Genomic DNA, 11,375 nt, shown 5'->3' with positions numbered 1-11,375 from the left:
TAATACGCTTTGATTGAATGGTGATTTTGGCACTAATCGAATTTAGTAATAAAGACTGCAAGTTGGTGAAATATGATTGCCTAATGTCGTAACCAACCTAAGTGGTAGGAGTCCCCCGCATTGGGCTTATGTCAGCTGTGTTGAGGTATGTGTTGCCAAATCTCCCATCAGGCGCGTCCCTTCGTTCAGATAAGGGGACGCAGGCTGGGAAGGTGGAAAGTAAACGCCCGCCCGTGGATACAAATTGGCTATGTGAAGGACACCCAGGAATCAAACCAAATATGGAGGACGAGAAAGGTAGTTTTTTTACGGTGCAGGGCTTCGGAAACCTAGTACCGGCGGTTTTTGGGAGTGGGCAAGCGGGCTCCCGGCCGTCAATATCCAGCGACCGCATTGGCAAACATGGCTACTTTGGCATCTAATGCTACAAGAAATCTTAGTGAAGTGGAAATGAGATCTACACCGGATCCTTTTCGAAAAAGCTCAAAACTTGGTAGGTCACCACTGAAGGCAACATTACCCCTAAGTAGTCGAGATTCGTCACGGAACTGTGAAAGGAATTCGGAAAGTCCCCGGACTGACATAATTGTCGATGCTATAAAAGGCAATTGTGGAAGGCAGCAAACTACAACAGCGTTTATTTCATTTTGGGAACGCATCAATGAACTCTATGATTTTATTAAGGACCACCACCAACACATCAGGGCTCTGATACGAGGCATTAAGTTGTCCTATATTAGGGCGGTGGAGAAGAAAAACGCCCAAGCGTCATGTGACAAACTCACACGGGAGACGCAGGTGACACCTCCCCAACATAAGGTTGGTGAGAACGCGGGCAAACGGAGTAGGGATGGAATAAGTGAATCCCTTGGTGTTCAACAAGCAGCCAAGAAGAAAAAAGTCCTCTTCGCTGAAGAAAGCTGCGCCGGAGAAAGTTTCGGGTAGTTTTTCGATTACAGCCCCAACTTTGAAAAAAAGGGGAAGAGCCTAGAGCCCGAAAACCCGAAAAGTAGACAAAGGTGGACGACAGAAGGAGAAAAAGAAGATTCGTGTGGAAATAATCATTATTTCCAAAAAAGGAGATATGTCCTACGCGGCGGCGGCAGTGTAAGTATTGTCAGGCGTACGGAAAAGGGGGATTTGATGCTAGAACTAAACAAAACTAGCGAGAAGACAGTGGATAGTTTTCCCGGTCAGGTGGAGAAGGTTCTAGGTGAGCAAGCAGATGTGAAAGCTCGAAAGCAACAGACAGTAATCAAGTGCAAAGACCTAGACGAGGTCACATTACGAGTGGATATCTGTGCTGCGCTAAGGGAACAATTCAACCTTAACGACCTAGAAGAAAGTGCTATCAAAAAGATGAAGACATATGGAGGTACACAGACCGTTATCATTAGCTCAGGGAATCAGGGCATTGATTACTTTGGGCAAGGTAAGTATAGGTTGGGTCGTGTGCCGACTTAGGGAGCAAGTTTTAAGAGATGCTCCAGTTGCCTCGATTTCGATCACTTTGCAGCAGCATGTACTAGTGAGCGTGATAGGTCGAGACGGTGTGGAGAAGAGGGCCACCTTATCAAAGACTGCACGGGAGATACACAGTGCATGTTGTGCAAAGGGAAAAAGGGAGTGGACGACCGGCATGTTGCAAGTGGTGGCAGGTGCCCGACATACAGGAGAGAGCTGAATCGTAGGGTCAAATGAGGTTGATAAAAATCAACCTCAACCATTGCGAGCCAGCTCAAGACTTGCTCTCGCAAACCATTCGAGAGTCGAATGTGGACATGGCGGTGATATGTGAACCGCGAAGTATCATCGGGAAACGCCGCGATATGGGCCGGCTTTGTAAGGACAAAACTCAATGGCGTCCATATCTACAGCTGATATGAGGAGATGCTAGACAGCTTGGTGTTGGACGCTAGGAACCACAGCCCCAAAATCATTTCCGGCGATTTCAACACGTGGGCCTTAGACTGGCGAAATCGAGTAACAAACACCTGAGGCCAAATCTTACTTGAAACCTTCGCGGAGCTGGACATCGTACTAGCCAACGTTTGATGCGTCCCCACCCTCTGAAGTAGAGGGCTAGGCTCAATCGTCAATCTATCCTACCTCAGTACCTCGTTGGCGAGAGGGTTGGTGTGGCGGGTGAGTGAACACACACCCACAGTGACCACCAGGCCATCTTTCTCGATATCAGGAACGGAAGAGGCTACAGTCAAGTGAGCAACAAAAACGGAAAAACCAAGATAGCTGGGTGGTCCATTGGAGCTTTCTGAGAAGAGACATTCCTGGCGGCTTTAGATGGAGGTTACGATCCGAAGGGAATGGCGCTGGAAAAAGTGAGCCAGTTATGTGTAACCACTTCGATCACGCTGCTACCAGGGCAGAGGTGAGGCAGCGTCTAATGAGTTGCCTTTTTCCTGGACGAAACCGCATATCTTATAATTAATTATTGGCTTTATTGGTGATTAGTTAGTTCTGTTCTAATTTTATGTATTGTTGTTGTACAAATACAAATGATAAAACGCTTACAGACATTGACAGGCTGGCTTACAGACATTCAGAAAATTATTTAGAATGACACCTAAAGATCAGCCAAACATCACAACTGTTAACCAGTACAGCTGCTGAAATATCTGAAAAATGAGACTCCCGCTGGAAAGAGAACGAATCAGAAGAGTGAGGTACACACCAGAAATATACCCGGGTCAGTGCTTCTGTTTCAAAAAAAACATTAAAAAAGGCGAGATGCACGATTTGACTTGCTGCTACTTTCAGAGTTGTTGAAACACCTGAAGAGCGAGGCACACGACCGGAAACTGAAACCTCACGGCAGACTCGATCAAGAATGAACACTTATCTCAATTAAGTAACATACAATTACCATAAAGAGTAAGATTAAAAAATGCATCGAAATGTTTCCATTGGTTTAATGGCCACGTTGTGCTTACATTGTCGTATTTCCAAAAGAAATGCATGGTATGTGATTTTGCACTGACAAAGTCAATTTCTCATCACCAACGCTGCAAGGACAGTTAGGTCCTTGGTGGTTTAACGTGATTACCTGTCGAGTTAACTTAACCCCATGGCCTTTTTAAGACACGAATTGATTTTTGACTACAATCAGAGCCCTGCTATGATAAGCAACAGCGGTACCAGTTTATACTAGGTTCATGGCTCAGCATCCATACTGATGGTTGCAAGATCTACGCAATCTCTAGCGAATTAATGAATAACTGAAGTACATAACCCAGGAAGTCTCCTGAGACATGTAAATTGAGAGGGCCATCCCGGTTCCCATGGTACCAGTATACCCCATTTAAGGTTTCGTGACCAAAGCCACTTCAGATGAATCCCCGTGCAGACTCGGGTCTGATGGCCTTAACTAAGCATTTTCGCATTCGCGTACTGTATCACGGCCAGTAGGCCAAAGTGAGTTCAGTGTTTCCCGGTGCCACCTCGTGGAGGCTCTCCTTGGCCATTTGATTTGGTTGACAAGGTTGCTGCCGGGCCTTCCCCGCCGCCGCCCCAGAGCAGCAGTGCAAGAACAAGTGTATGAACAGATTAGTCCACCCTTTCCACTACCCGAAAAAAAGTCCGCATAGAATCACCTGGAGTGACCTTTGCCACTGCAATTTCTTCATAATCACTCTGTAAACCATGCTCCAGGGATTTATGTTGGCATCCACACACAGTCGCCTAAAGCAATCTCTTTTCTCTTCTCGGTCCGCCCACTGGAACTTAGCTCCACGATTTCGCTATTCCATCATTAGTTTGGCTGTTTGCTTGCACACTCTCGCCTCCGAGGCATAGTAGCGTCGCATGCCTCGATCACCCATCGCGTGATCCTCGATGCCATTTAGGTCGTCGTGGCATTCAGTTCGTCATGACCCGCCAGAGCTTTAGAGAATGTATTCTGCTCGAACGCCATTTTCGTCCAACCCGGCATCCCTACCTACTTTCTGCGAGCACTCAACTCGCCACTTGGCCCATCAGCGACTTTAATGAAGATCGCCTGGTGATTGCTATGGATATAATGCTCACTGGCATACCAGGTGGTTCCCCTCGCCAATGCGGTGCTCACGTACGTGAGGACCCACTCATTGAAGTCACCCGCTATGATTTCCGGGGTATGTCTCCTTACGTCCAGCACCAAATGGTGCAGCATCTCCTCGTACTGCGCACGTGTTGCGCTAGGAGGAGCATAACAGCTGCAGACATGATTCCTACTCATCTTTTCTCTCACAAAACTACCTTCTGGAAGTTGCATAACTTCCAGAATGGCCTGGTCACCGCATGCCCATATCGCTGCTTTACCGGTATGGTCCCTGGCCCAGGAACAACCACCGTAGTTGCGATAGGGTTCGCAAATAATGGCAACGTCATTTCTGTCTCTCGGATGCAACCGAGGCAGTACGGTCGCCGGTCATCGTCGGTCGGGAACCAGTTCGCTCGTTCCCAAAAATCGACCGTGCCGACATAAACCCTTGGGGCGATTCCTACAGAGTGGTAATGAAAAGGCTGCGGAGATCAACTCAGGTGACCTGTCCGCTCCTCCTGAAACAGATTGTTACCACTTTGTTCCCTCACCACGAAAATAGGGGAAGGCAAATGGTTGTCCAACTAAATGAGGGCATAATACCTCCAGTGGGTATGGGGGAACTACGGGAAATATGTCGTAGTGTCTATAATAAGAAGGCCCCAGGATTGGATGGTATCTCCAACCGAGTTTTGAAACTGGCAGTGAGGACTAGGCCCGACCTTTTCGCCAACACATTCGAGGCCCGCCTAAAAGAAAGAATATTCCCTGTCCAGTGGAAAAAACAAAAGTTGAAACCCAGCATCGTATTGTATCTGCCTGCTGGATACAACGGAGAAGATGATGGAGAGCGTCATCTATAACAGACTCCTACCCATCGTCGAAGCCAGCAATGTATAATAGGGTGCTTGCTCTTCCCGTCCCAGAGGGAACGAGAGTCGGCTTCGCTGATGACCAAGCTGTGGTTGTTACAACAAAACACCCACAAGATGTGGAGGTCTACGCGGCGGAAACGGTAAGAGCGATAAAGTCTTAGCTAGAAAGGGCCGGGCTGACCTTGACGGACGCGAGAACTGAAGCACTCTGGTCATAACCACCAAAACATGCAAGGGCGAAGAGCCGCTCTGATGTTTTTGAGCGACTCTTAACCATGTTGAGTACTGTCTTCGTGTCCCATTAAAATTATTGAAAACATTCCCAAATTTTTTCTCACCAAAGAATGTCTTATTGGAGCGTTTTGGAGGCCGTTTCAAACCATGACATCTTTTAATGTGTCCCACCGTAATCCGGTTTCAAGAGGGGTGGTTTCCTTATATCTGGATTTTTTCTTGATGGTCCAGATTAGAGACTTTAATGGAAGTAGACTTTTTAAGGTTTTGTGTAAAACCTGTCTGTCAGATGCACTTTTCTCCAAATCGACTGCACCGATCCAAACGAAATTTGGTAGATATATGGGAACTATAAAAATTCACGCATATAGTGATTCACATAAATGTATGTGGAGTTTACATGCAAAAGGGGAATGTCATAATTTTTCGCCGAATATAGTCATGTGGGTATCAAATTTTTTTTTTTTTTTCTTCAGCCTTTGTCCCGTTCACAAGCGGGGTTGGATCGTCGTGATCGGCTTCGCCATTTGGCTCTATTGAATGCCTGATCTGGGTGCAATCTCGAGGCTTTCAAATCCCCATCCAGCGTATCAAACGAAACGTCTTAATTAGTTCTTTCCGAAACTGATATTAATTTTGATGTAAATTGTAAAATGCGTGAATAAGCAGTCAACATGCGCGAGGCAGGACTCTTTTTCGGCAACTACCCATTCCAAAAATCTGAAGAAAATCAGGGTTTTGCGCTTTATGAAATCTAGGCCTCAAAATATATCGTATTCTGATGCATGCTCAAACAACCTGCTAATATTCCATTTAATTTGATCCTGAGCCTGACACCCATGCAGTTATGCTTGTGTGCATCAAATCTACTTCAATAAAACTTATTCATTCACGACTACTTGATTAAACAACCTTTAGAGCTTCCCCCTAATAAATTTCATGTTACATGTCAAAATATATTACAGTTACATCTGTTTTCTTACCTTTTAATATTATAGTATGTTTCGCTCTTTATTAAATAGAAGCAATAGACCAGTCCTAACAGCCATCCGACATTTTTGCACAGTAAAGGATGCAACCAAATTGAAAATTGCTGTTTGTGGAGCAGCTGGGAAAATTGGCCAAATCGTTTCATTGTTTTTAAAACAATCGGCGTATCCAATGGAGCTAGCATTGCACGACATATCCCCAAATTTATCGAACATAACACGACAATTGAATTGTATAAGTACCCGAAATACTGTGGAGGGATTCTTGGGACCAATGCGAATGAGAGCAGCGCTGAAGGTAGATGTGCTGGTGTCCTCAGAAAATTTCTCAGATAAAAAAGATTTGATAATTGATCTTGCTTTAATTCAAGGATGCCGATATAGTTATTGTACTTGTACGAGCAAGGCATTATTCCAAGACTTCCAACAGTGATTCATTTGAGCAAAATTTTCCGATTATAGCAACAATCGTTAAAACTTGCATAGAAGTCAGCCCTCAAGTAAGATTTCGAGATCGGACTAACATCTTTCTAACCCGTTCTATCGCAGGCCATTCTTGCTATCGGAACAAATCCTTTGAACTGCGTCATCCCAGCTGTGGAGGAAATATATAAAAATTTCGACATCTGGTATGCGAATAAGATCATTGGAATCACAGCGGCAGATAGCATGCAGGCATGTTCAGTATACGCCGATATGTATTCGCTGGACCCCAATGATGTTTTTGTCCCCATTACTGGAGGAACAACTGGTAAGATCCCGATCATTTCCTTACAAGCCTAAGCTCATTCAGTCGTTCATTTCAGTTGATACCATCCTGCCCTTATTTTCCCAAAGTCGTCCAGCGCCACATAAAACTTTCAGTCGCGAAGAAGCCGAAAAGCTAACAAGTCTTTTTCTAGAGTCTAAAAGCCAAGAGGGTGTTTCCGAACTATCCTCTGCCTTTGCTATTTACTGTTTCATTGAGTCACTGGTTCGAGCGTTGAATGGCGAAAAGGACATTGTGGAGTGCGCCTTTGTGGCATCATCTGCGAATCCACCATTGAAATATACGACCTCGTTAATTGATTTAACTGAAGAGGGTGTAGCTAATGTGTACGGATTGCCAACGTCCATCAGTCGATATGAGAGGAAACAGTTGCAAACAGCCATGAATAATTTGCAACGTGATATAACGATGGTTGAAAAGTATTTGACTACGGCGAATTATCAAATAAAAGATACTAAGCTGAAATTTGTGTAATGTAGATGTATTTGTGCCTGTGTTTTGTTAACTTGGCCTCATGTAGATATTATATGTTAAGCTATTTTTTAACTGATATTTTCATATATTCTTAGTTTCTCTGAAGATACTGTTTCATGTATTTGATTGCCATTTACCCCTTAGTCAACCACACCTACGCGCGATTGTTTGCGGTTACCAGAAATATACTTCAGCTCCCCCATGACTTCCTAAGACGCCGGCACTCCTTCTCGACTGTTCTGCGCCAACTGCCCTTGAGGCGACACAATCGTCGGCCATCCTGAGAGAGCGGATTCCACTGCATAAAGGACCGATCTATTGTGAGGTAGGTATCAGTGGCTGCTCAAAGGAGCTGTGGTGCTACATTTTGTTGCCACAAAGTTCTAAGACCATGACTGCTATAGTAAGAGCAAGGGGGAGAGTCCCTGAGGTCCTCAAAAAATGGTTTTCCTAATGTCCGTAGCCTAGCTCCAGCAAATGAAGTGCTTGAGGGTTTCTCTCTTGTAAGTAGCTTTGCCAATGCAAATTGTAGGATATACCGAATCTGGCGGCTTGATTACATATAGGCCGTTATCCCGTGTAAATCGCCGTAATCTTGTACGCATTTGCGAGCGTATGGTAGACGAACTCTTGTGATCGGGTCTTGTTATAGTTGGACCAAATCTTCTTTGGCTTGGCGCAGGTGGTAAGCCTTTCCCATCTGAATTTCGCGGATGCTAAATAATGCAAGTAGATTCCTGACTGTGCAAGCCAAAGACTGCCAAGAGCGTAGCCTCGCCTGGCCAGTCCATCAGCCCGCTTATTCCCTTCTACATTCCTATAACGGAAACCCAGAGGAGGGTGAGTTTGAACTTACCGTCTAGACTGTTCAGCGCGTTCCTGCACTGCCCCACCAGCCTGAAGGACGTCGCAATAGAGTACAAAGCCACAATGGCCACTTGGCTGTCGGTCAGAATGTTTATGTTACGCTTGGGGCTCGGATCATCGCCTGTACTGCTACGCTTGGAATACGCTGGCGAATGGTAGGAAAGCGTACGACTTGGCTACGCCGTTTTTATCCAAGAAAACTCCCGCACCGATTCCAGACACCATATTTGAATCATCGGTAAAAATACTGTATCATAGCCTTGAAACACTTCCACTCTGCCTTGTTTAAAAATCCCAGAGCAAAGTTTCACATGAAGTTCCCGTTCAGGCCGGCTTTTACCATGGAGTTTGCAAGCTTAGAAAACACATTTACGAGCGGGATCGGTTTGAAGTTGTTTAAATTGTTCTGAGTCTGTCCTTTCTTCAGAATCAGGGCTAGTTTGACCAGGGAGGTCTGGTTGGCCAGATCTCATTCAACGCTTCAAGGGTAACCTTCCGCGCCGCAGGGCTAAGATAATGAATGGGTATATAATTCTATCCGTTCCTGGAGCAAACCGTTTTTTTTTTGTGCTTCAAAAACATATCAGAAAACTCATCGGTGGAGAAAAGTTGGATGACATAAGAGGGAAAACGTCGGAATGTAATGTTTTCACGAAGTTTAGAAGGTGGAGACACTTTGTGTTGTTCCAGGTATTTAAGTGCTCCTTATGATCCTGAAGCGATTAAAGTCGGTTAATTTGGTCCCAAAACTTTTTAGAGGTGTTATATTTGGAAATATTGAAAGTTGTCGTTTGCCACGACGAAGGCTAGGAAGTTGCCAGGCTCGCAATCTCTGTTTCCAGATCTTGTTACTTTGGGAGGAAGATTGGCTGGCCGTAGCCGCTATTTAAGTTCATTTTCTGTAGAGCGTCCCAGAGCTAGTTGCTTAAGACAGAATTAGAAATTATTTTGCCAGGGATAAAGTCGACTGGGTTCGGGAGAGATAGTTTTGCCAGGGATAAAGTCGACTGGGTTCGGTCCAGGTAGGGATTTGAAGAAGATAGGTTTACCATTGCTTAGAAGGCGGAATTTGGAGCTGCAACCGTTTGCTGGAGGGAGCGTCCTTAGGGGTAGTTGATGGGAGTCCCCAGTGAATTTAGCGCGGGCATTCAGATGCCTTGCTGGGAGGATATTTTGTCTGATATCTAAGAATTTGGTTAGTATATTGAGTTTGACGGTAAAAATATTCCTGTCAGTGAATGGAGGGAAATAGGCCGCAACCATTGTCAGGTTAGAATTTAGATTTGCTGTTTCTGCAACGATTATGCCCAAATCAGTGTGGCATTTGATTTTGCGAATGCGGATATTTTACTGGAAGCAATAGCGCCTCCACCATACCTCATTTTGGACGTGCCCATTATGTTGCATCCTCAAATCCTGTTATGAGGGGGAGTGTAAGTTGTATTATAGGACCCGCACCATTTGCTAGCTTAATGAAGTCGCTGTTGATCTTTAGACTGTCCGCAGTACTTTTGAGGTTATCATAGGCGTCTAGAATATGTTGGCTTCAGGAGCTGTTTTAGACTGCTAAAGATTATCGATATAATTTTTTGATATTCGAATACGATAGAGTAAGAAGAGCTGTTGAAAACGGGAGTAGAAAGTGTGGCTTGGACGTGTATGTCGGGTCTACCCTGCCTCGCCTAGTGTTGTTTTGGGTATTTACATCGCCACGACTTAGGAAAAGGTTTTTGCGCCGCGCAGCACTTCAAATGTTTCCGTTACGGGCCTGAGGATGCGGATATTGGAGTCTAAGGATTGACCCGATTAAGGCTCTTGAAAGTTATAGAAAGTTTTGCTGGCATCTCCTAAGGTGGTGTTTTAAATCGCCGCTAGTTGCACCAATATTAAACATTCTTGCTACTTCGAGCATGCGTGATCCCTAACATTGTGTTCAGGGCTCTAGCACGAGAGACAAGACTTTGCTTGGCAGGCCTCCTCACAACTCCCTCCTTGCCGCATCTTGAACCTCTTTCGCTATTAGACTTGAAGATTTTTGTGGCCCAGACACCCACATTTATAGAATTGATTTAGTTTCGGGATGATGCCTGTACTCGAAGACGAGACGTTCGAGAGAGCATCCCTGAGGATCTCATCCTTCGTGAAGACGAGGGTAATTCTTTTGATAATTCCAAAGCGATAGATGAAGCTTTGTGGTAAGAAGGGCTTTGACTTTAAAATAAATTCTGGACGAAACGATTTGCATATTTGTCTCTTTGATATTGATTGCCTTTTATCCTGAGGCTCCTAGTTAATTCTAAAAATTTGAATCCGCCCAGGCTCATTCTTCTGCCATCCTCGAGTGTGACTCTATCAACTAGCACAGAGTATTTTGGTGTTTTGAAATCATAAAGCGACTCATTCGATTGCAAATGTTCCCGGTAACTTCAGAAAGTCTCCATTCAACAGTGGGTATTCTCTTTTTGAACCAAGGTGGGGTTGAGATTCAGCTGTTTGGGGTGGGAGATGTGAATCTATTCCTGATTGATCTACGATCCTTCTTCTTGGGCATATTATTTTTGGACTTACACAGTCAGATGCTTGCGAGAAAAGACTCAGTCCAGCTTGCTCGTTTTGCATGTCATATCGCTCTTCACTAGGAATGCTTCCTTCGCCTCCATGTCGCCGGGTTAAAACTGACAGACACCACCGAGCTAAAAGCACGTGATGAAACTCAAAGCAGAAAGGCACGTTCTGACGGAAGGAGAAAAGCGATCTAGCGGAGATAGCGATAGGAAAGACCGGTATCCCCATCAGCACCGATTTCTCCCAGCAACACCCACTACAGAAGTGTGAACAGGAGGATGGAGCAATGAGCAAACTGTAAAGGCGCACTCCTTGGCTTGGCAAAAAAACCTTGGATCTGACACAAAAGCTGAAAGGAAAGTGTCTGCAGACTCAAGCTTGCAGGTTCTTCAGCAGGACGCCATATGCACACATGTACTCAAGCGTCGCATTATAATCCACTAATTCTGCTTGGCAACAGAAAAACACGTAAATACACAGGAACACACCAGCACGAACCGATAGACACACTGTATAAAACCAAGAGAGCTCGCTACGTTAGAAACGGCCGAGCACGACGACGG

General features: G+C 45.1%; 1 protein-coding gene across 1 annotated transcript; it reads left to right on the top strand.

Annotated features, from left to right (window-relative positions):
* The first annotated feature begins 6,062 nt into the window (after positions 1–6,062).
* On the top strand, positions 6,063–7,422 carry LOC119652230 (malate dehydrogenase, mitochondrial-like). The gene is made up of 4 exons (XM_038056188.1): positions 6,063–6,435; positions 6,509–6,637; positions 6,687–6,888; positions 6,944–7,422. Exons 1-4 carry the CDS (start codon positions 6,148–6,150, stop codon positions 7,378–7,380), a joined length of 1,056 nt encoding a protein of 351 aa, XP_037912116.1. The 5' UTR covers positions 6,063–6,147; the 3' UTR covers positions 7,381–7,422.
* The last annotated feature ends 3,953 nt before the right edge of the window (positions 7,423–11,375 follow it).

Source organism: Hermetia illucens, chromosome 3 (assembly GCF_905115235.1).
Source record: "Hermetia illucens chromosome 3, iHerIll2.2.curated.20191125, whole genome shotgun sequence".
NCBI lineage: Eukaryota > Metazoa > Arthropoda > Insecta > Diptera > Stratiomyidae > Hermetia > Hermetia illucens.
The sequence above is the reverse complement of the archived record's forward strand: the minus strand, read 5'-3'. Positions and strand labels throughout refer to the sequence as shown.

Excerpts from the sequence above, each read along its gene's own strand:
- LOC119652230 (XM_038056188.1), top strand. The coding sequence starts at position 6,148 with ATGTTTCGCTCTTTATTAAATAGAAGCAATAGACCAGTCCTAACAGCC. Across the intron at positions 6,638-6,686 it reads GCATAGAAGTCAGCCCTCAA|GCCATTCTTGCTATCGGAAC; the intron begins GTAAGATTTCGA and ends GTTCTATCGCAG. Across the intron at positions 6,889-6,943 it reads CATTACTGGAGGAACAACTG|TTGATACCATCCTGCCCTTA; the intron begins GTAAGATCCCGA and ends CGTTCATTTCAG.